Below are 26,044 nucleotides of genomic sequence, written 5' to 3'. Positions count from 1 at the left end.
CCACATGTTTTCAAGTCCTAGTTCCTGTAAGGATGGCCGTACAGATATTGCTATGACTAGTACGTCCGTGTCATTGGCTTTAATGATAATGGACTTGCTACCATCTGTCGCTGCATCCCTGGCGTGTACAAATATTCGAGTGTCAGCTTCTTCATGACAACATGGAGACACAGCATCCAGTGACTTCCTTGTGTTGCCAATAGCATCTTCTCCTTTTGTGACAATGACTGTGCTCGTCGTCTGTGCTTCACACATCTTTTCCGCAAGGAAGTGAAACAGCTCGGTCTTGTTGCTGTCATCTCAAAGAAAGCTTCTCCAGTTACTTGGGGTCTTACTGGTTCCTGTCACTCTTCTTCTGATTCCTTGCCCCCTTTTCGACCTTGCCTCGGACTTCAGACTTGACTTCTTGTACACAAACACTACGTCCACCCTCTCGTACCTGGCACCATAGGATTCCACCTTTGGGATGACGTCTTCTTTGGCATAGTCATCAAATATCTTTGAAGTGTGTGGAGGTAGGGCATTGATAAGTGCTGAGCCATCAATGACAACTGCATCTCCCCTTGGTTCTCTGTCTGGGATGTTCACTTGCACTTAGAGAATTTCAGCCAGCTGTGACTTCAAATTTTTTTGAAGTTTTTATTTTTATCAAATGGCCAATCAGGCAGATTTGATGCTTGTATCATAATTTACACAAATTTTTCTACTATCTACTACACCAGCAACTTCCCTTCGAAATATGTACACAAATTATTATATATATATATATATATATATATATATACATATACATACATATACATATATATACATATACAAAACCTTAACAGCTACAATTATTTTCATAAGATAGAACAGAGTCCTGCTATTTCATGGACCTAGTTGTGAAGTACCTCAAACAGTTTCCCAATTGTAGTAATAGTCCCACGTGGTGGGGTCGACCAATAATAATAGTTTTTAGCCAAAGCCTTTCACGAACCGGCTGGCAAGGCCTGCCGCTCGACAACATTATTTGAAATTCGTTCAAGGTACCTGGGATAATTCGAAAGTAAGTGAGTCACCTGTGAACCATCCTGTCATCAGACGAAGAACACAACACACAACTTCGTGGGGGGGGGGGGGGAAATGAAGGGAGAGGGTCGGCTGGATAACCCAATCCACTACGATATTTAAATAAATAATTAAAAAAAAAACACCAACCACAGCATTCACGACTCCATTCGCTGACGTAGTAAGCACAACCCGTTTTAAAGCCTGCAAGCTACACCTTTATAACGAGATTCAAACACGTGGCGGCTTCAAAGCCCGCATTGCGCCCCTGCCGCGCCCACGCTCCTCATTCACCCGGATCGATCGATCAATCAATCGATCACGATACCAAACAAAGCAGAACCGTTAGCACCGGACAAAGGTAACGGATTCCTGGTAACTCGAGGACAAACAAGGAAGCGATTGGCACAACATGGTCATGTAACCCACCGATGGCTTGGTAACGCTTGGACACCCCGGTGCGCGACTCCACTTTCGCCAGAGCGTGGGTGAACACCGATCCGTGTTGTAAACACCGGTCGAGCCAGTCACTTCCACTTTCACTCGCCATGTTATTTCAAAAAAAATAAAAAAAAGAGAGAGAAAGAAAACCAAAACCCCAACACAGCAAAAAGCCCCAGGAATTATGAACCCGTCAACCGCAGCACGTCTCACGTCTCCCATACGAGACGATTAAATAGAGATTCGCTGTTATTGGCTGATGATGCTTGAGGTAGGCGGGGCGAACGCTATCTCCCTTCGACCATTGGTCGGTTCCTTTATCGATGATGCAATTTGCTTTCGCAATGCGCTGATTGGCCAATGGTTAAGCCCCTCCTTCTTCCTGTTATATGCCACGCCTCCCGACATGCGGTGCGCAGTCTCGTTGAATCGGCGATTTAAATGGAACAAACCTGTTGCTTATCGAGTACCTGCACTTCCAGGTCAGAGAGATAGGGAATATTAAAATGAGCTCCGACTGACCGACTGACTGACTGTCCATGTACGTTTGTGTTCACGATATTTCAAAAACCGTTGAACATTTCGTTTCCATACTGTGGATGTCTGTTCCTCGGAACATTAATATCTTAACCTCATTCGATCACAGCTCTGTGATTGGCTGAATTACGTTGCCATGGCAACTATCTCGGTAACTTGGCTTGTGCACGTGATATTTCAAAAATCGTTCAAATTTAGCTTTTCATGTTACAGATATCGATTCCTCACACCACCCACAAAGGTGGAGACCAAGTGTATCTGCAGCTCCTTGTTGTTGTTTTATCCCTTCAACCTTTGTTCTTTCAGCTTCCAAAGCGACTCCAGTACACTCACCTTCCTCCAGGTACCCCCCTCCTGCTTAAACTCCCAATATCAAGGCTTACTGAACACCAAAAGCATTTTGCTACTTTTCCCCTCATTTGTAGAACTGCCTTCCTGAAATGGTTCAATTCAAATCTTCCCCTCACACCCAACACACACAAACAATTTCCCACACACTCAAACTTCCCCCACACCCCACACACACAAACAATTTCCCACACACTCAAACCTTCCCCCTGTCAAACACGCAAACCTTCTCTCACAGCCCACACACTCTACCTTCCCCCACACCCAACACACACAAACAATTTCCCTCACACTCAACCCCTCTCCCACACACTCAAACCTTACCCCTCTCAAACATTCAAACCTTCTCCCACACCCCACACACACAAACAATAACCCACACACTCAAACCTTCTCTCACAGCCCACACACTCAAACTTCCCCCACACCCCACACACACAAACAATTTCCCACACACTCAAACCTTCCCCCTGTCAAACACACAAACCTTCTCTCACAGCCCACACACTCAAACTTCCCTCACACCCCACACACACACAAACAATTTCCCACACACTCAAACCTTCTCCCACACACTCAAACCTTACCCCTGTCAAACATTCAAACCTTCTCCCACACCCCACACACACAAACAATAACCCACACACTCAAACCTTCCCCCTGTCAAACACTCAAACCTTCTCTCACATCCCACACACTCAAACCTTACTCCCCACACCACACACACTCAAACGTTCTCCCACACCCCACACACTCAAACCTTACTCCCCACACCACACACTCAAACGTTCTCCCACACCCCACACACTCAAACCTCACTCCCCACACCACACACACTCAAACCTTCTCTCACACCACACACACTCAAACCTTACTCCCCACACCACACAAACTCAAACATTGTCCCACACTCCACACACTCAAACCTTACTCCCCACACCACACACACTGAAACCTTCTCCCACACCCCACACACTCAAACCTTCTTTCACACCCCACACACACTCAAACCTTACTCCCCACACCACACATACTCAAACCTTCTCCCACACCCCACACTCAAACCTTTTCTCACACCCCACACACACTCAAACCTTACTCCCCACACCACAAACACTCAAACCTTCTCTCACACCCCACACACCCAAACCTTACTCCCCACACCACACACACTCAAACCTTCTCTCACATCCCACACACTCAAACCTTACTCCCCACACCACACACACTCAAACCTTCCTCCACACAAACTCAAACCTTCCCCCACACAAACTCAAACCTTCTCGCACACCACACACACTTAAACCGTCCCCTGGACCCAACCCACTCAAACCTTCTCTCACACCCCACACACTCAAACCTTACTCCCCACACCACACACTCAAACCTTCTCCCACACCCCACACACTCAAACCTTCTCTCACACCTCACACACACTCAAACCTTACTCCCCACACCACACACACTCAAACCTTCTCCCACACCCAACACACTCAAACCTTACTCCCCACACCACAAACACTCAAACCTTCTCCCACACCCCACACACTCAAACCTCTCACATCCCACACACTCAAACCTTACTCCCCACACCACACACACTCAAACCTTCTCCCACACCCCACACACTCAAACCTCTCACATCCCACACACTCAAACCTTACTCCCCACACCACACACACCAGAAAGTCCACCACACAAACTCAAACCTTCCCCCACACACTCAAACCTTCCCCCACACAAACTCAAACCTTCTCGCACACCACACACACTTAAACTGTCCCCTGGACCCAACCCACTCAAACATTCCCCCACATCCCACTCACTCCAACCTCCCCCCCTCACCTCCCCCAAAGCCTCACCTTGCTCTTGCAAAGCCTTCACTCTACCCACCCCCACCCCCCCATCCCGCACCATCCCAATGCCTCCTCCCAGGTCAGGTCAGGTATGGGAGCATGTGCCAGAACAGCGCGTCGCTGCGTCCACTTTCCGCCGGTACTCCAGGGGCCTCCGTCTGGCCATCCCCCAGGCAGATGCCAGGCCCATCCCCATCTCCTTGAGATGATGGTCAACCTGCTGCAACCATGAGGCACGTGGTCGGCCCACTGGCCTCCTCCACTCATGAGACTCCCTCGCTGAGAGAATCTGGTGAGCAGGATCAGCGTCAGGAAAACGAGCCACATGTCCATACAGCCGCAGCTGACGCTCACGGACTATGCAGGTAACAAATCTCATCCGAGTCTCTCTCAGCAACCGCTCGTTGGACACAAAATCCGACCAGCGATAGCCAAGGATTCTCCGAAGAGACCTGGTACCAAAGGAATTAAGTCTCCGTCTCAGATCCTTGGTCAAAGTCCAAGTCTCGCACCCATAGAGCAAGACTGGAAGTACCAAGGACCTGAAGACTCGGACTTTCGTCCTCCCGCACAGGTACCGGCAGCGCCACACCCCATGATCCAGTGAATCCATGACTCCCCAGGCCCGACCCAGACGTCTATTGACCTCCGGCTCACAACCTGCGGAGACATGAATATCACTGCCAAGGTAAGTGAATCTATCCACGACCTCAACATCCTCACCACAAACAGACACAGACAGGACAGCAGCATCCAAGATGTCACCGAAAGCCTGGATCTTTGTTTTGACCCAAGAAATCCGTAATCCCAACGGCTCCGACTCCTCATTCAGCACCTCGAGGGCCCCCAAGAGGATGTCTAAAGTCTCCGCAAAGATGACTGCATCATCTGCAAAATCAAGGTCCGAGATCTTGACATTGCCAAACGATGCACCGCAACTTGATCTCTCCGACATCCTCCCAAAAATCCAGTCCATACAAGTGCTGAAAAGTGTGGGGGCAAGTACACATCCCTGACGAACTCCAGTAACAACTGGAAATAAGTCAGAGGCGGTACCACCACACTTCACAGCACTCTCAGTACCAGAGTAGAGTTCAGACATCAGATCGATCAGTTTCGGTGGCACCCCACGAAGACCAAGAATCCTCCAGAGGACATCCCGATTCACTGAATCGAACGCTTTACAGAGATCAACATAGGCTGCAAGCAGCCCCTGCCGAAACTCTCGTCTGCGTTCAGTGAGGACACGAAGAGCAAGGATACGGTCAATCGTTGACCTCTTTGGTGTAAAGCCTGACTGCTCTGGACGCTGGTGCTCAAGCAGATGGTGGCGAACCCTATCAAGAATTATCCGAGCAAAGACCTTGCCCGGCACTGAGAGCAGCGTCACCCCTCGGTAGTTGTTGCAGTCTTGGCGATCACCCTTCCCTTTCCAGAGAGGGACAACAAGGCCCCTCTTCCAGTCAGTTGGGATGATGCCTGTGTTCCAGGCAGAGCACAAAACTGCATGCAACGACACGAGTGCAGCATTTCCACCAGCCTTGAGAAGTTCAGCATGGATGCCACAGATCCCTGGAGCTTTGCCCCGTTTCAACTGGTTCACCGCAGCCCGTGTTTCCACAAGCGATGGTGGACCACAGTTGATTCGAGGGTCAGCAACAGGGATTGTAACACCCTTGACGTCCAACTCGACAGCTGGGGGATCAGCCTGGTACAACCGCTCAAAGTAACCGGCCCAGCGGGCCTTCACTTCAGACTCCTCTGTCAAGAGCCTACCACTCTCTGCTCGAACTGCAGTGCTCCGAGGGATGGGCTTGGATGAACGTAATGCGCGAATTCCCCTGTAAGCGGGACGAGAATCACCTGTCCACAGGTGATGCTCTACCCCTCACAGATTCCTCGCACATAGGCCTCCTTGTCCACCCTCAGTGCACGTACAGTTTTACGCCTCAGCTCCCTGAACAGCTCAGCTCTGCCATTCAGCCTGGCCCTGCGACTCTGGTCAATGGTATCCAGTGTCCCTTGAGAGACAAAATTCTTCTTTGCCCTGCGGTGAACTCCAAGGCATCCACCGGCAACATCAAGGACAGTGGTCTTGAAGGTGCTCCACAACTCTTCAGGACCCCCAAAGCACCCAGACCCCCAAGTGTCCACTCAGCCTGTTCGCAAACTCCTCAGCTACTCTCTCATCCCTGAGCTTGGCAACATCCAGCCTAGGCTGGGATGGTACCATTCTCCAGGATTTAAGGTGCAGCTTTAGAGTTGCTACAACAAGCCTGTGGTCAGTATTGAGGAACTGAGCACTCCGGTAGACCCTGCAGTTCTGGATCATCCTCCAACGACCGTCAATGAGGACATGGTCAATCTCCTTTGCCACACCGCCAGCGTTGGAATACCAAGTCCAGCGATGAGCTTGCGGGCGCTGAAACCATGAACCAGCCACCCTAAGTCCATGACTTCTTGCAAAGTCAAGGAACTTAGTGCTATTCTGGTTCATAGTTCCTGACCCATGGGGACCAACACACACCTCATAACCATCCCTATCAGTTCCAGTCGATGCATTGAAATCCCCCAAGACTAGAAGTGTATCTCGTCTGGGGCACTGATCAACCACAGACTCGAGTGTGGCGTAGAATGCATCCTTCACGGTAAGATCACTCGCCTCAGTCGGAGCATAAATAGAGACCAGGGAAATGACACCTAAGGAGTGACGAATCCTTAATCTCATAATACGCTCGTTGACCGGTGTTACCTCAATTATCATTGGGGTCAGCTTATTGGCCACAGCTACAGCAACTCCTTGGGTATGGTAACCATCAGAGCGACCAGACCAATAGTAGGTGTAACCACCCACCATTATCTCGCCGCAATCCGGTCTCCGAACCTCAGAGAGAGCTGCAATCCCGATGTCCAAACGCTTGAGCTCAGATGATAACAGAGACAGGTGATCATCCTCTCTTAGGGATAGGACATTCCAGGCACCCACCCGAAGGGACCGCCTCAGGTTAACCCAAGGAGACCGCCGTCTGGTGGACGACACCTCAGCACCACTCCGACACACTCTCCCGCAATCTGACCCAGGGATGTTACCCCGTGGTTTCCCTCCTATCAAAGATTGGGGGTCCCGAAGGCTTTGCCCCAATCCCATCATCCGGTGAGCTGCCCTGCGAAGGGAAGCTGCACAGGAGGTACTCCCACGGAGTGGGTTTTCAGATTTTTTTGCGTTTTTGCGTTTTGCGGAATGAAGCGTTTTACGGTGGCTGGAGTGCAAATCCTGCCACCAACCTCCTAATAAGAAGTAACCCAACTGCAGGAGGACGTCCGCAGACACAGTTGGGCACTAGATATGGATGGCCGTTGGCTCACAAGGAGCTCCTCCGCCCTTTGACAGGTTTTGTTTTTAATCCTGCTGGGTGTCCATATCCAAACACCCTCCTCACCAGAAAACCTGGTGGGGGAGACGGTTTAGTCGCCGACAACCCGACCATGGAACAGGTTAGTACAGGTTTACATGGTACCTGTAGCAGGTCACAGATCGAACCTGACCTCCTCCCCCTTATCTCTAACTGTGTGGACCTCGTACATCCGAGGCCTCCGCCCCAACCTGACAGATTCCTAAATCCAGGCTGCTACTGATAAACCAGACATCATCTGTCTAACAGAATACTTCCTCCCACAGGATGTCCCCGAACCCTTATCATGACTATTCCCGGTTACTGTCCCCGATTTGATAGGACTGAACCGCGTCCCGGTGGCAGAGTTTCACTCTAAATCAATAATTCAATTGCCCACTGCCCCTGTACTGATCTTACACATCCCAACCCCCAGGAGTACCTCCTAGCTGTGACTTCCCTCCGCTCCCAACTCTTGTTCATCTGTTCTGTGTGTCATGCCGTCCTTCTAAAAGTGCCAACTCCGTCTATATATCTCTCTCAAACAACATGAGCCATCCTAAACCAATCATCCCAACTCTCTCTTCCTCACATGTGGCAATTTACTTTGTTACCACGTAACTTGGCTGGGTGTTAGTACCTCTCTCACCAGCCATGGCACTTCAGCAAAGGACTTCTGTGACTCCATGGGACTGACTCAATCCGTGAACTTTCCAACTCGGATTACTCATAATGCCAAATCCTGGTGGTGACAAACTTTCCCACACATGTCTCCTGCTCTTCCTTTTGCTCCAATTGATTCATCTGATCATATGCTTGTGAAAGTCAACATCTCTCTGGCTATTATCAGAGAACTGCCTCAATGCCAGTGAGTCTGGCATTTCACTCAATCTGATTGGCAGGGACTACAAGCAGCCATCTCTCTTCAGGACTGGTCTCCCATATCTACTGCCCCTGATGTTAACTCGACCTGGGAATTCTTCCACAGAAACTTGCTCTCTCTTATATACTGATCCATCCATCTCATCTTCAATGATCCTACCCCTCTTCCCACCCATGGTACACTGAATCTTGTGGTGAGGCAGTTGCTCTAAACCAACTTGCCTTCTCTTCCTGGATGACAAATCTAACCGAAGACAATCTTGGTGCTTTCCAAAAAGTCCGCAATATGTGTGTGTCCACTTTCAGGAGAGCCAGAAAACAACATCTGTCCAACCTCAAGATTGAACATTCAAACTTGTCTCCCTCCTCCAAAACCGGGTGCCGCCTTGTTAAGTCCGTTTCTGGAGTATGCTCCCCTTCCATCCCTTCCCTCTCTTCAAATGCAACCACAGCAGATTCTGCTCGTGAGAAGGCTGAATGCCTCAATTCTGTGTTTGCTTCCAAATCTTGTGGCCCCAACCCCACGCTCTCAGTATACCCATCCTTCCCTGTCGTACCCAACTTGTCATGGAGTCTGTGTCTTTTGTACCTGAGAAGGTTATTTCAACCTTCGACTTTGACTCTACTACTGGACCGGACAGCATCAATTCACGTGTCCCAAAAACTGCTCTGCTGCACTTGCACATCCTCTCTCTGCACCTTTTCACCCTGTCATTTGTGCTCGGTCATCTTCCATCTGCTTGGAAATCTGCCAACATTACTGTACTACATAAAAAAAGAACATGCAAAAACGGATCCTCTCAACTAAAGACCTCTCAGCTTACTTCCAATCATCAGCAAGGTCATGGAATCCCTCATCGCAATTGATATGAAATCCTTCCTTTCCAAAAATCTCATCTCAGATTACCAATTTGGTTTCAAACCAGGTCACTCCACCTTGGACATTCTGCTTCAACTCACTCAACAATGGATGGAGGCCCTCAATGTCAGACATGACATCAGGGCCGTCTCTCTGGACATATCTCGTGCTTTTGATACAGTCTGGCATCCTGCCTTGCCTCCAAACTGTCTGTCTATGGCATCCAAGACCATCTCCACAATGGCTTACTGAATTCCTCTACTCTCGAAGCCAATGTGTGGCACTCAATGGAATCCTTTCATCTCCTCTCCCTGTCAAGACTGGTGTGCCACAAAGGCAGTGTTCTGGGCCCAGTCCTTTTCCTGATCTTTATTAGTGATCTCCCTGACTCTAGAGATTCGAGAAAATCATCTTTATCTATTTGCTGATGACTCCACTTTCTGCAATGGCATCCCTCATCTTTCAGACAGACAGGCTGCAGCCTCCTCCCTCTCTTCAGACAATGAAAAAAAATCACAAGCTGGTCAAACGCTTGGAATATGTCTTTCAATCCTGACAAATGTCCCACCCTCACAAAATCTCTCCGAAAGGACTGTCTGGCAAACCCCCACATCTACTTTCTTAACAATCCTCTTGAGAAAGTTCAGTCATTCAAACTCCTGGGTCTCACTCTTAGCCATGATCTTTCTTGGGCAAACCACATTTCAACATTGGCGTCCAAATCCAGACGCCGACTGGGCATCCTCGGTCATACAAAGTCCTTCCTTGGTACATGTGAACTCCTCTCCACTTATAAGACCTTCATCCACAGCTTGATGGAGTACCGCTCTCCCCTCTGACTTGGCTCCCCTCCCTGCCGCACAACTTGCTCAGCTTGAAGCTGAAGAAACCAAGGCCCTCAAGATCTTTTGGAAGCTCCTGTGCTGAAGCTGAGTCTCTGGGCTAATCACTTCACCATCACAGATGGGTCAGTAGTCTCTCTGTCCTTTACCACTTCATTTCTGGTCTTGCACCCTCTGCTCTTTTCATGCGAAGTCCCTCCAGCTTTCTGCAGGGTTACCACGGTCTACCATCAACCCTGTTCTGGTAAAACTACTCAAATCCAAGATCACTGCCCACCTCCACTCATTTGTTCCTCATTTTTTCCCCCCTGTGAATTCAACGCACACATCCTCTTCAATTTCATTCTTCCCTCCAGGTCTTCAAGACAGCTGTTCACCACCATCTCAGGTGGTCCCCAATCCAAAATTATGATCTTCGTTAACCCCACCCAAATCCCTCCTAATTGTCGAGTTTTTTTTTTTCCTCCTTGAAGTTTCCTTCTCCATGCGTGTCTTGCGTCCTGTTTTTGTCTGTTCCATTCAGTGTGCTAGCTCTTCCATGAGCCTCAACTATGGATTTTAAAAATGCACTCTTCCCTCCACACCTTCTCGTAAAGTGGTGTACTGCCATCTCATGTCACCCCCACCCCTACTTGCAATATTTTCTATCCTCATTAACCAGAGCTCACTTGACCGTCATACCTCGAGGTTTACTTTGTCCCACCCTTCTTATTAGCTTATCACTTACTTGCTTTCACATATGGTCGCTTTGTTAACTTGCTCTTCCAGGAGCCTCAATTTTCTATTCTCCCTCCCCCCCCCCCCACCCCCCAAACACGTCTTCATGCACCTTTTCCTCCCAAGGTGTGTAATTACCTCCACCACCTAAGGTGGAGGGAAGTTATGTTTTCACCACTGTTTGTCTTTGAGCAGGATATCTGAAGATGTTATGGACGGATTCAAACGAAATTTGAAGGACAGGTTGGTGAAGATCAGGATCCGGATACTACAATTTTTCTAAAGTGATTCTCCACCATTGAGAGATAGGGCCAAAAATGATATTTCAAACAGTTATGGACAGATCTGACGAAACTTGGTGGATGCTTGGGGAGGTGACAAGAACAAGGCCATTAGATTTTGGTTCAGGTAGGATGCAGATCCGGCCTATCAGTGGGATACAAAACATAAACTGTTCAGCCTGGCGGAGATATGCACTCCACCGAGTGTGGTTGTAGTTAACACTTGCTCTGCACCTTTCAAATGCACTATCCCACCAAAAGAAATGGGACACATGATTTTAATGACAATCCACAAAGTTCGGAGATTTGTGGCCTTTTAATATCTATTTAATAAAAGGAGCCGTGTCTGTCTGTTTGTCTGTTTGTTGTGTTAGAACTTGAGAATGGATTAAGGGATTACAATAAATCGAACTATGTTGGATTCACGGAACTCCCAGGAAGGTTTTTGACAAAAAAAAAAGAAATAAATTTTTGTTTTTATTTTTTATTCTATGGGTACATGAGCACACTTGGTAAAACTGCAAACGCCAACTTGCGACGCTGGTTATAACGGCATGGAGGTCAGGTTAGGTCAGGTATGGGAGCATGCACCGGAGCAGCACGTCGCTGCATCCACTTTCTGCAGATACTCCAAGGACCTCTGTCTGGCCATCCCCCAGGCAGATGCCTGGCCCATCCCCATCTCATTGAGATGCTGATCAACTTGCTGCAACCATGAGGCACATGGTCGGCCCATTGGCCTCCTCCACTCACAAGGTGATGGTGACGGTGATGGAGAAGATGGTGAGCAGTATCAGCGTCAGGAAAACGAACCACATGTCCATACAGCCGCAACTGACGCTCGCGGATTATGCAGGTAACAAATCTCATTTGAGTCTCTCTTAGCAACCACTCGTTGGGCACAAAGTCCGACCAGCGATAGCCAAGGATTCTCTGAAAAGACCTGGTACCAAAGGAAGTAAGTCTCCATCTCAGATCCCTGCTCAGAGTCCAAGTCTCACATCCGTAGAGCAAGACTGGAAGCACCAATGACCTGAAGACTCAGACTACCGACAGCACCACACCCCATGATCCAGTGAATCCATGACCCCCAGGCCCGACTCAGACGTCTATTGACCTCTGGTTCACAGCCAGCAGAGACAAGAATATCACTGCCAAGGGTAGTGAATCTCTCTGTGACCTCAACATCCTCACCACAAACAGATACAGACAAGATAGCAGCATTCAAGATGTCATTGAAAGCCTGGATCTTAGTTTTGACCCAGGAAACCCGTAATCCCAGCAGCTCTGACTCCTTGTTCAGCACCTCGAGGGCCCCCAAAAGGATATCCATAGTCTCCGCAAAGATGACTGCATCATCTGCGAAATCAAGATCAGAGACCTTGACATTCCCAAATGATGCACCGCAGCTTGATCTCTCCGACATCCTCCCCAGAATCCAGTCCAAACAAGCGCTGAAAAGTGTGGGGGCAAGTACACACCCCTGAAGAACTCCAGTAACAACTGGAAATAAGTCAGAGATGGTATCACCACACCTCACAGCACTCTCAGCACTAGAGTATAGTTCAGACATCATATTGATCAGTTTTTGTGGCACACCATGAAGACCAAGAATCCTCCAGAGGACATCCCGATTGACTGAATCAAATGCTTGATACATAGGACAAACATAGGCTGCAAGCTGCCCCTGCCGAAACTCTCATCTGCGTTCGGTGAGGACCCGAAGGGCAAGGATACGATCAATCGTTGACCTCTTTGGTGTAAAGCCTGACTGCTCTGGGCACTGGTGCTCAAGCAGATGGTGGCGAACCCTATAAAGAATTATCCGAGCGAAGGCCTTGCCCGGCACTGAGAGCAGCGTCACCCCTCGGTAGTTGTTGCAATCCTGGCGATCACCCTTCCCTTTCCAGAGAGGGACAACAAGGCCCCTCTTCCAATCAGTTGGGATGATGTCTGTGTTCCAGGCAGAGCACAAAACTGCATACAAAGACACGAGTGCAGCATTTCCACCAGCCTTGAGAAGTTCGGCATGGATGTCACAGATGCCAGGAGCTTTACCCCATTTCAACCGGTTCACCGCAGCCTGTGTTTCCCAAAGGAAGGTGGACCACAGTTTATTGGAGGGTCAACAATAGGGACAGTAACACCCATGACATCCAACTCAACAGCTGGTGGATCAGTCTGGTACAACCACTCAAAGTAACCGGCCCAGCGGGCCTTCACTTCGGACTCCTCTGTCAAGAGCCCACCACTCTCCGCTCTAACTGCAGTATTTTTGTAATGCCATGAACAAACTTTGATGCATTCACAGTGATGAACATTGTGGTAAAGTTTCAGAGAAGAAGTTGAAAGTATTTGTGGATGGATGGACGGATGACGCGCAATCCCATAAGCTCCCCGCAACTACATTACAGGTGAGCTAAAAATAAAATCCTGCAAGGACTCTTAAGGCTTACAGGATGGCCTATCAGTAGGCCACTCACCTCTAAGGTGTCTAGCCTGGATTTGAATCCCTACCCAGCTGTGAAGTGTCATCCTGGTGTTTCACAGGCAGGGTGCTTCATTAATGTGTATGCCGCCCCTCGGATGAACATTAAACTGGCATCCCATCTACCGGCATTAGATGGTGGATTTTAAAGATCCCACGGTGTCCTTAGTGAAAAGTACGTGAGCTATTGCCAGAATCATGGCCAATTTCCAAGTTCCTGCCCTAACTAATGCTGGGAAGTCAATGGAAATCCTCCCAATATGACTCCCGCAAAGAAACTGCTTCGGCAGCACCGATACTCTGGAACCAAGTTTATTGTGAAAATTAATTTCAGCTTGAACGTTCCCGAGCTCAAATTTTGATTAAAGACAAAATATAAATGAATTACATCACAACTAAGTTGCTAAATTACCCCTTGTCCTCATACCAGTGGAAAGGGAAATGCGTTGTTTGTGTCACAGATTCAAACTCCCTTTGCAATTGTTTTCTTTCTAGATCTCTCTGTCTCTGTCTCTGTCTCTGTCTCTCTCTTCTCCCTCCCCCCCCCCAGCACATATCCATACATGCCTTGAACACACAACATTACACCTTACAAAAGCCACATTACAACTCATTGCATATCCATTCAAGGGCATCATAAAGCGGCGCAGACCGAGATTGTGAATCTCCTCAACATTCGAGAAACACAATATAGTGAAGCGCCAGCAGGTGGACGGGCCTCCTGCAGTGGTTGACATTGTTGCTGTCGAACCATGAAGTCGCTCATTGGGCATCACATGGTGACAGAAATGTCACCATGTGATGCCCAATGAGCTCTGCAGCCACAAAGCTCAAGCTGTGGGCGGAATACAACTAGAAGCTGCTCAGTCCCCAAACCACACACCTCCCAGGGCCGATATAATCCCGTGAATCAAAGGTCTCAGGGATGGTACGTGTCTGGGGAAAATCACAGTGTCAAGGCTGAATCTGTGAGAACGAGCCTCTTCGAGGATGAATGGGCTGGTGCGACGGTGCAGAGAGCTGACAGAAACCGCAGAGTTTCCCTGGATGCACCGGACAACACGTCGACTCACACTCTGAACCTCTTGCTATCCCTACTTCTATCATTCACTGGGAATGCACGAGAGTACTCAACTGAGGCCTCATTCCTTCTCAGCACATCATCTATTGTCCTCTTATTTCTCCCCCGTCCCTTTTCACACTGGGCCCAACGTAAGCCCACAGGCCTGCGACAGGTGAGTGAGGGGTCACCAGCAAGCCCCACCTTCTTATCTCTATCACCCTTCCTTATCTCCTTTCCTGGGGTGTATGAGGCGCCCATGTGTGCAGAATCATGAGAAGTTGACTTGACGAAGACGGCTGATGTGCTTCGGGGTAGGATCTTTCTCTTTTGAACTGTTTGGCTGTAAATACGTGTCCTTTTGATCTTTATGCCTCTGCACCAAGGGTGGCGGAGGCATTATGTTTCCAGGTTGTCCGTCGATCCGTCCGTCCGTGCGTCCGTTCGTCTGTCCGGATTTTCGTTTACGTGATAACTCAAGAAGCAAATTGTAGAATTTCATCAAACTTGGAAAAAGGTCAAGTAAGACAGGGAAATTCAGTGATTAGATTTTGGGCCAAATGTGATAATGGTCAAGGGTCAAAGGTCAAGGTCAAACTCTGAAATTTTACTGTTTACGCCCTAAGTCAATAAATATTTGACAGAATTTCATCAAACTTGGTACAAAGGTAAAGTTAGACAGGGCAATTAACTGATTAGATTTTGGGCCAGATATGATAAAGGTCAAGGGGCAAATATGTCAATACTCAAGTGTTTGTGCGGGAGAGCGGAGGCATACCCGTGGACTGCGCGCAGTCAAATTCCTCTTGTTTTTCTTGAAATGATTTTTTTTCATCAACCGCTGTCACAACAGGAACCCAACGGGTTCACGGGTCGTCTCGTTGGATTATAAAACTAATGCAAAACACACCGAGCCTGCGGCTATAGTACCTCCATGTAAAGGTAATGCATGTAATTCCAACTCCTAGATACACAGGAAAGAGAAAACATATTCGAGAAACTAACAGTGATCTGCTGTGTTATCCCTACCCAACTGAGAAAGCTCGATTTTATCAAAATATTACAACATGACCAGATATAACATTTCCCAATGTCATGGAACCATCCCATGCACAGTACCAACTCGAGGAGAATATCGAATTATTGTCACATGTACATCAAGTTCATCAAAGGCCTACGCCTATTGATTAAAACATGGTGCAGGATGCAACGCTCTGATGATCCAACAAGCAATCTGGATGGCAGCACTAGCATGGAAACTAACAAAAGTTAAGTTAAATTAGTGAGTGATCGTATGTACAGTAAGGTGATGAAACTCAGAAGAACGCAACTGTTGTACATTTGAGTTGCATCTGAAACAAAAGGCAACCAAACAGACCATTTTAATGCAACTCAAGGCATACAATGCATGTTGATTGTTTCCAAATGACCAAGATCAGGCACGAAGGGTCTTGCATTTGCAATGGCGGTGTGGCAGATACAACCAGGATCTTGCTTCCGCTACATCTCACCCCATTGTACCATGTCAGCACGATGAATCTCTTTGTAGTTGCTGGAATCCATCAGGCGATTCAGATCAAGGCCATGGTTCTGGTACAAAGATGGAATAGGAAAATCCCACCCACCCTGATCCCCCTCTCTCCCACCCACCCTGATCCCCCTCTCTCCCACCCACCCTGATCCCCCCTCTCCCACCCACCCTGATCCCCTCTCTCTCTCACCCACCCTGATCCCCCCTCTCCCACCCACCCTGACCCCCTCTCTCTCTCCCCCACCCTGATCCCCCTCTCTCTCCCCCACCCTGACCCCCCTCTCTCTCCCCCACCCTGACCCCCTCTCTCTCCCCCACCCTGACCCCCCTCTCTCTCCCCCACCCCGACCCCTCTCTCTCCCCCACCCCGACCCCCCTCTCTTCCCCACCCCTATCCCCCTCTCTCTCCCCCACCCCGACCCCCCTCTCTTCCCCACCCCTATCCCCCCTCTCTCTCTCCCTCCCCTATCCCCCTCTTCCCTCCCTCCCCCTCCTCCATTCTCCCCTCCTCCATTCTCCCCCACCCTCCTCCATCCCCCCCAGCCTCCTCCATCCCCCCAGCCTCCTCCATTCTCTCCACCTCCCCCACCCTCCTCCATCCCCCACCCTCCTCCATCCCCCCTCCTCCATTCTCCCCCACCCTCCTCCATCCCCCCATCCTCCTCCATCCTACATCCTCCCCCACCCTCCTCCATCCCCTCCTCCATTCTCCCCCACCCTCCTCCATTCTCCCCCACCCTCCTCCATCCCCCTCCTCCATTCTCCCCCACCCTCCTCCATCCCCCTCCTCCATTCTCCCCCACCCTCCTCCATCCCCCTCCTCCATCCCCCCAGCCTCCTCCATCCTCCATCCTCCCCCACCCTCCTCCATCATCCCCCCACCCTCCTCTATCCTCCCCCCACCCTCCTCCATCCTCCCCCACCATCCTCCATTCCCCCTCCTCCATCCTCCCCCACCCTCCTCCAAACCCCCTCCATCCTCCCCACCCTCCTCCAAACCCCCTCCATCCTCCCCCACCCTCCTCCAAACCCCCCCTCCGCCATTCTCCCCCCACCCTCCTCCATCCTCCAAAATGCACAATGGTAGGGTGCATAGATAAGCTTGGCGGAGGGCTCTACCTTCTGCCGCCCCATGTATTTATCTTTATTTCTCTCTGAAGTCGCCGCGAACACAAAATTCGTTTTGGGAAGTTATCGCAACACGATCGAGTGGAAGTGAAAACGACGGCCCTGACACCGATGTTTCCATTGATACGACCATGTTGTTAAAGCGGTATCGAGCGCTCCGTTCCGTTGGTGCGCTGACTTAAGCGCTTTGTATCAAACAAGCCGCTTGGAAAGCGATATCAAGCTGCTTGCTAACGGAACACCCTGGCGCACTTCTTCTTTCGGCTGCTCCCGTTCGGGGTCACCACAGCGGATCATCCGTATGATCCGCATAGTGATTTGACACATGTTTTACGCCGGATGCCCTTCCTGACGCAACCCTGGTCGCCTCTTACGACACAGGGATATGGTACACCTATTTTAACCGGGGTATACACCGGCCCAGTATACTGGTACTCATTTCGCCGACCTCGGAAAGATGACAGGCTGAGTCAACCCCCTGGTGTATTAATTCAGTGGCTCAACGGGGCTTGAACTCGGGACCTCTTGGATCCCAAGCCGCTGCCAGAACCACTGCGCCAACACCAAGCTCTCCCTGGTGCAAAACCTCATGGCAAATTTATCATCGACAATATTATATCTAAACAGGAAGGGGGGTCCACAGGTGTGCAGCATGGTCTAGTTGGTAAAAAAAAAAATGGCGCCAAAAAGGCTGCGAGGGAACCACTGGTCTCATCGTTTCTGAAGGTTAACTTTTAACGGGCTTTCATATAATTTCTGTCACACCTTGATTAAAACCTCACACTTTCGCTCGTTCATAATGTTTCGCTCTCATTAATTTGATTGAGAAATAATGGAAAACGGTGACCAACAAACAAGGATCCACACTGACTCGTGGAATGGAGATGCTGCTGTTTGTGCACGTCGCTTGGTCACGGCGGAATAGTTAGCAGCAGCAGTCCACGGCATTTGCCTTGACTGCTCAAAACTGTCATTTTTTTTTCAGGAATCGTGTTTGTAAAGTAGTCCGATTGTTTATGATGTGAAACCGTAATTACATTTTAATAAAAGAACATAAACATGCGAGGGATGTTTATTTATTTTTGGTCCGTCGGGACACGTTTCGTGACGTCATTTCCGATCGAGGCCTATAAAAGGTTGTTTGACCGCCATTTCTTCCTTTCCCTTCATTGTCACGTTGAGTTATTGGGTATGGCGCAGGGTTAGCCTGCATTCTCACGTTTGGTTTGGTCGGTTTCACTTTTTAACACGTTTTAAGAACGTCAGGGCAAATATCTTCGTTTTTTTAATTGTAAAAATCGAACAATTTTGAAATTGCACAATTTAAAATGTTGGTTTATTTGTAAACTTAGTTTTCGATGAGGTCGTCCATTATATTAAGCTGTTGAATTGAAAAGGCTTTTTAATATTGAGCTCATGAAAACTTTTCTTCGAACATCGAGCATTAAGTGGAGAATCATCCTGATTAAGATTGTGTTCTTCGGGAGGATATATTTATTTATATATATATATATATATTAAAAGCCTTATTAACATTAAAAATAAATGAATTTAGTGATCCTACTCTAAAATATTTCATTTGGTTAATGGTCGCCGCATCCGAGTGAGGATGGAGGTTTCGTTGAGGGAACTGAGCGTAACGTGACCACGTGTGGCTGGGGTGGGGTGGATGGCGTGAAGGAGGTCCTTGATTATGGAGAGATCTTGAGTTTCGTATGATGTTTGATAGACGCTTCAGACCTGCAGTTTCTTCACACGAGACCGAAATGACCAGGAGCCATAAGTTTCGTGGTATCAGGACGAGGTTTTTCCACGTTAAAGGAGTTTGTGCATGAAATGCTCTCCCTGGAAAGCCAGTAGAAGTTGTCTATTGTGGGTTTAACTTTGAATTGTGGTTGGAGGGTGTGGTGAAATTCCGTTAAAATCTGAAAAGGGTGAAATGGGTTGCCTTGTATTCCCGTCAAACCGGGAACTAAGATTCAAATCCCAAGCTGGTCCGGCACGTGCTCTCCTGGTAACTGGAAAATGTCGGTTACTCTAAGTCTAATAAATTTCTCCCTCCCCCCCCCCCTTCCTTTTCCACCTTGGGATACAGCATCACCGACTCGAGATTATGTAGGAAGTCTGAAGGCATAACGAACATGATGGTACATTGCCGTTGGAAGTGAAAGTTGTTTCACGCTTTAGTCTTTTGCTCAAATTAAAGGTCATGACCTGAATCGTTGGACTCTTCTTCCCATGGTGGTGAGCATCAACACTATCAACGTCCTGTTTATTTCATTCATTATAAGGGGAGGGGGGGGAGGAGAGTTGTTTTTTTTATCAGCAAACTGGTAATGTTGCTGGAATGTAGTAATTTGGTAATGCGAAAAATAACGTTTTGGCACCGTTTTTATTATTTATGAGGGTGTCATAAGTATCTGCAAAGATTTATTAAAACCTGTTGTTTTGACTATATTGCTTATTGTCCTTGCAGTTACAAGCACAAACTGTTTGCACCATTGAAAAGCGGTTTCAACCTTGAGGTCAGTAGTTGTCGTAAGGCAGGAAATGTGACTCCGCTGTTCGTTTGTACCGAAGAAGAGCAATGTGATTTGTGTGGGCTGAAGGTGTACCAGGGCAGAAATGCATCGCACAATATGAGCGGTGCTTTATTGCAGCGGAGTGTGTTTGGTTTGCCAAGTTTAAAAACTGTCACACAAGTGTCACTGATGAATAAAGATCTGGACGCCCATCCATGTCTGCAACAGAAGAAAACTCAGAACGAGTCCCCACCATGATTCTGAATAACCGACTTTGCTTTTGAATAGTTTCTGCAATAGGGGTTCCAAAACTACTCGCAGAAGAGCACTCTATTTTTGGCTCAACAGTTAATCATGACATTTTGATGGTGAGCTTGATTCTTTCCCATTATAATTTTTGATGGGATGGAGGTTTAAGGTTTATATGTTTATATATATTTGGTTTAGTCCTAATCTCATGGCTTTGTAATTGAATTTGAAGGAAGGGCTTTGTGAATTGTCATTTGTGATGTTTGTTTGCAGGCCGTGTAATGTGCGCGTTTCCTTGTGCCACCACGATGGTGCTGAGGATTCATGACCCGTGTGCCCTTTTCTCAATTTCATCGGCCATTTGCATTGCTTTTCACTCCAAGTAAGTAGCATTTTAATGTTTGGAAATGTTTTCTTTGGCTTGATGATGAATTATTGACAAGCATATGTCTGACTTGTGATGTAACTTTTTATTCACTGAGAGCTGGGTTTTATTTATTTTATTTTTTTGTTGAATGTTTTCACATTGCCATAAAATTAGTTTGGTTGGTTTGTTTGTTTGTTTTTTGGTTTTCTTTCTGCAGACCTTCAAAGATTGCTGTCTTGATTGGGTAAGTTGAGTGGAATTAGATTTCTTAAGTACTTTCTGCACAGTTGTAGGAAGCTAGATCCAAAATTTTTATGCAGGTGCAGAAGTGTTTCTTGCCAAATTGTTCCTTTCCTCAAAGTTAATATCTTGTCAAAATGTAAAAAATGCTACTGAGGGTGGGTGGCATTTTCAAAACGGCTCCAGAAGGTTTTTTTCGGTGGGGTTTCTCATGTCAGATGGTTATCGGTGCATGGTGGAGTTTGTTTTGCTCTCTGGCCTGTTTTTATAATCCTCTAACTCGAGACTATTTAAATGGGTTTCATTGCACCTTGAGTGGGGCCATGTATGATGCTGTTTATTTTATTGCTTTTTTTGTGCAAATAAAGCCACAAATTATACTGATTTTAGTGACAGGACACATTCATGTAGGCTGACTGCCTGCCAACACATTGGTCCTCGATAATTGTAGCAAGTTTAAAGATTGTTGTTTGTTTGTGTGCTTCACTTGGCAGGAAAATGAAACATCCTTATGGCTTTAGCTTTTCCACTGTGCTAACATGGATATGATAAAAACTGTCAAAAGGAAGTTAGGCTTTTTTATTGATTTGTTTTTCCCCCCAGGTACGTACATGATGAAATTACAGACCTGTACTGAACAGTGATGTGGATTATGAATGCTGATGCGTCCTGGGTGTAACGATGTTTTCTAAGTTGGTGCTCACCTGTTGTGCATTACAATTTCAACGCATTGCAGACATCTGAAACCTGCATTAACTCTTGTCTCTGCATTACAGTGCCTTTTTTTTTGTGAAAATCTGAAAACTACCTTTTTTGAAGCAAGAGCACAATGCTGGAATAACACTTTCAGTTTTTTACATGGAAGTTCACATCACAGGTACGACTTTGCTGCCAGACTGAATTATGGCAGTCATGGACTAGCTTGGTGCTTCAGTGATTATTGTTTGAACTCTCTCTTCCAGAGTTTTGATGATGAAATTTTTTTTATATTATGAGTTGCACTGAATAATGTTTTCGAATGCTCAGTACTTAAAAGTATTGATAATCTGATGCCTTGCAGTAAATTGGTCCCCTCCCCTCTTCCCTTAGCCCTAACCTGCCTCATTGTACCTCCTTCGCCTGTTGAAGCTGTTGAACCAGGTAAGATGAATACTTGCTGTAAAAGTTTATTGTTGGACACGGGGATGATTTTCAGCTCACAATGATTGTTGAACAGTGATTTCAAAATTCCAATATTTGTCTGAGTGTTCATGTCATTGATGGGTTATGGGCCATTGTCAGTTATTTTTTGATTCTTTCTATCCTTTGTACTGCAGGTTTCAGCTGAATTTCTTTTGAAGGTGAGATTTGTGGGAAATTGTATTTGACATGAGTCCTTGTCTCCTTGAGCAAGCTCCGGAACTTGACTCGGACCAAAATTTTGTTTCTCAAGTCTGATCCAGGATAATCCTGTGGTTGTGGGATTAGTTTTTTTGTTGCTAGTTCAGCAGAGGCTTTTTGGGGTCGATGTGCTTGAAATCTGGCCTCAACCAGTTCACAATTTGCTTGTTATATCAGCCATTTAACTCTGCCCCATATTTTGCACAATTATCTCCAGCCGATTAAATTTTAGTTGCTGCACTTTGTGCTTTGCCTGTAATGAACCAAAAGTTTGACAGTGGATGATGCTTCCTTGTGTTGAGCTCTGAGGCTGTCCAAACATTTTAGCATTGCTGTTGTGTATTTGTAGTTTGTGTGAAGTGCTTTGGGTATGTTGAAGCATGTTATAAGTAAGGAGTGGTGAAGTTACTTTTGAAATGAAAAGCCTACATGAATTGTTTTTCAGGTTGAACTGATCAACTGTATCCTGTCCTTTGCTGCAATGGCTGGATGTTGCAGGTGTTTTGCCACTTTTGAATGGTATGATCTTCATCCTAAAACTTGAATTGTTTCTGATTTACCATATTATAAAGAGTCCCTGATGATGACTTTTCTTTTATTGCTGAGGAGTGGGTGCCACTGTGGAGCCTAATAAGCTGAACCCACCACAGTCCACTTCAAAGGAGGCCAGATGTTCTCAGAACAGTCTGAGGGGATATGTGTAGTGATTGCAGATGTTGCCAGGAATAATGTGCTTTAACTAGTTCTGTGTTTGTGCAGGGATTGAAGGTGATGGTGTGAAAAGCTATGTAAGCTTTTTGAAGATTAAAAAAAAAAATTCTTCCAGAACCTTCATGGCATTCCTTTTACTTTGTTGCTGTTTTTGGATGTTTGGCAGGAAAGCAAAGTGCAATGTTGATGTCTGCAAATTGCTTGCAAATAAAATGAAATTTTATATTTTGGACAATGTGTTGAGTTGTGTGACTGACAATGTGTGCACTTGCCTCTGAGCTCTCGATGCAATTTCTCCAAAATTAGCACAATAGGTTTGAGGGTGACAAAACGATAATAAAATGTTAATTAAAATAAATGTATTCAATCTGAAATGGAAAATTTGATGTGTGGTCCAGCCAAGAGGACATTTATGAATCACCCTGCCTGTGAACACCAGGATGACAGTTTATAGCTGGGTTGGGATTGAAATCCAGATGAGACAGCCTGGAGTGAGTGCGAGTGCCTCTCGGCTGTCCTGCCACGATGTGGCGATTCATTGATTTGTATCAACTGAAACCATTTACTCATTGTTATCTTGTTTTGTCAATTGCCATTGAAGCTTGAAGAGCGCTCACCAAGTGGCTTAACCAACGAAGCGGTTGAAGAAACTTTTGAAAACTGTTTAATGGTTTTTTTTTGTGTTTTTTTTTTTTATACGTATCTATGCCAAAGGGACGGGTCGTATAAATGAAAAGATTGTACAAAAAGGGAATGTCGTGTAAAATAAAACTGCACATTTTCAGTGAGCTTGCCGCCACCTGACATAGGCAAATGGGTCCTGAACTTTGTTCGTCGATCAATACATTCAGTGACAGTTGGAATATTGTGGAGCGCTTGCCCAAGTGGCTTATGCACTCCAACAAAACTGTTGACAAGGAACGGCTGGCTTCGCAAGTGATTAGCAATAGCCGATCAGTCATTTAAACACCATGCACCTGGAGACGCACAGAATGTCAAGCAATGTCTAAATTGGACAAATGAACACATTTACAGTCTGAACTGCTGTTGAAGTCAATGAAGTTTAAGTTTTGAAATTTGGCTGGGATTAGGATATTCTTGAGGTTATGGAATGTGTGGCAATTAAATAAAGCCACAAATGTTCATCTCCAGCATTGCCATGCATCCAGTGATTAGTAAATGTGATCTTTGGGTAATCCATGATAAAAGTGGGGAAAGAAAAATAAAAACTTTATCATTAAGAAACCGTTGCAGCCTGTTCCAAGACAAGGAATTGTTGAGATCTAAAAAAAATAAGGCTTCATACTCGTGAGCTGACTAAGGGCTGACCAAGATGGTGTGCCGCTGTCTTCGTCAGGCTAATTTTGGTTTTTCATAATGAACACCCCCGAAATTATCTTCAAAAGGCATGTTTGAATCTTCTTAAAGATTTTGATTTCTTAGAAACAAAATTTTGGCCCGAGTTTGAAAAAGGCATGTATAATAAAGCCGAATCCCAGTCAATGTTTGAATCAGTTGTTACACCCAATCTTCATTCATGCACCACCTTGGAGTTCCCTGCATATGCATGCAAAGTTTGAGGTCGCGATGTTTCCATAGTTTTGGAGTTATGGAGGAGATCGACACTGACATTTATCTGTATGTATGTATGTATATATATATATATATGTATGTATATATATATATATATATGTATGTATATATATATATATATGTATATGTATGTATATATATATATATATATATATATATATATATATATATATATATATATATATATATATATATATATATATATATATATATATATATATATATATATATATATATATATATATATATATATATATATATATATATATATATATATATATATATATATATATATATATATATGTGTATATATGTGTATATATGTGTATATATGTGTATATATGTGTATATATGTGTATATATGTGTATATATGTGTATATATGTGTATATATGTGTATATATGTGTATATATGTGTATATATGTGTATATATGTGTATATATGTGTATATATGTATATATATCCTTTTTGGCCCTATTTCTCAATGTGTAACAATCGATTAAAAAATTATTGTATCCGGATCTTCACCAAAATCTGATCAGTTCATCCGTGTCACAAACCCAACCTGCCCACAAAATTTCCATCCACAATACTTTGAGATATCCTGCACACAGACAGACATAAACAAATGAAGAATATGTCATGCAGAACACAATACTTACAAAATCCATAAAACAAATTTGACCTCAAATAATTGGTGGTTGAATTCAATAACCAAATATGCAACTCCTTCAAATTTCAAGTGAATCGGATAAAAATTGACAATTTTAGAATTTTGGCCTATGTGGACCTCCAAAAGAATTGGTGATTGAATTCAGTGACCTGAATGGATGTATTTCTTCAAATTTCAAGTCAATCGGATGAAAATTGAGGATTTTAGAAATACCACGTTACTTGTTGACCTTTTCATTTATGGTGACCTTAAAAAATAATTGGTTCGTTGAATTCAGTGACATGAAATATAAATTCTCTTCAAATTTCAAGCCAATCAGATGAAAATTAGTAGCAATGCTCTGCAGTCTCATCAGAGTGCACAGCAATGGCTTCTTGGTGATCATTTCTCGAGACATCATCATTGGAGACGGTGACTGGTTTCCAAAATATATATATATATATATATATATATATATATATATATATATATATATATATATATATATATATATATATATATATATATATATATATATATATATATATATATATATATATATATATAACAATGAAATTTCTTGCAGGCATAGACGATGGATAGCATCTCCTCCATTTGTGCATACCATGTCTCCGTAAGGGTCCTGGAACTGTATGCGACGGGTCGGTTGGTCCTGTAAGAGAACTGCACGAAGTCCACCGGTTAGCATCACAGTGAATCTCGACTGATTTGTGAACATCAAAGTTCCTTCAGTCCCTCAAATGTTCTGGCTTGAGCCAGTTGCTGTTGATATTCAATATCTCATTTCAACAGCTCTCGGAGTGGAGCTAACTCATCGCTCAATTAAGAGATGAACTTTGACAGATACATGATAAATCCAATGAAGCACCTCACAGCTTCCTTATCAGTTGGAATCGC

At 45.7% G+C, this 26,044-nt stretch overlaps 1 protein-coding gene and 1 long non-coding RNA gene across 7 annotated transcripts in view; one reads left to right on the top strand and one right to left on the bottom strand.

Moving 5' to 3' along the window:
- LOC147020248 (receptor expression-enhancing protein 6-like) overlaps positions 1-1,730 on the bottom strand; it is a 28,553-nt gene extending 26,823 nt beyond the window's left edge. The window contains exon 1 of the mRNA XM_085895475.1: positions 1,480-1,730. Within this exon, the coding sequence (XP_085751601.1) occupies positions 1,480-1,600 (121 nt within the window). The 5' untranslated portion in view covers positions 1,601-1,730. The remainder of the gene's footprint in view (positions 1-1,479) is intronic.
- The window catches only part of LOC147020247 (uncharacterized), a 59,376-nt gene extending 36,260 nt beyond the window's left edge, over positions 1-23,116 (top strand). The window contains exons 1-10 of one of the 6 annotated variants that reach the window (XR_015061734.1): positions 18,521-18,601; positions 19,508-19,656; positions 19,889-20,302; positions 20,457-20,565; positions 20,768-20,794; positions 21,567-21,667; positions 21,880-21,930; positions 22,107-22,130; positions 22,616-22,689; positions 22,930-23,116. This is a non-coding gene — a long non-coding RNA (uncharacterized LOC147020247). Of the gene's footprint in view, positions 1-18,518; positions 18,602-19,507; positions 19,657-19,888; positions 20,303-20,456; positions 20,566-20,767; positions 21,668-21,879; positions 21,931-22,106; positions 22,131-22,615 lie in introns of those variants that run through there. The other 5 variants (XR_015061733.1, XR_015061735.1, XR_015061732.1 and 2 more) reach the window with 5 other exon arrangements.
- Positions 23,117-26,044: the final 2,928 nt, after the last annotated feature.

The sequence above is a fragment of the Eptatretus burgeri genome, chromosome 9, assembly GCF_056783735.1.
Source record: "Eptatretus burgeri isolate ZD-2024b chromosome 9, Ebu_testis_v1, whole genome shotgun sequence".
NCBI classification, from domain to species: domain Eukaryota; kingdom Metazoa; phylum Chordata; class Myxini; order Myxiniformes; family Myxinidae; genus Eptatretus; species Eptatretus burgeri.
Note: the sequence above shows the minus strand (reverse complement) of the source record. Positions and strands in the feature narration are given on the sequence as shown.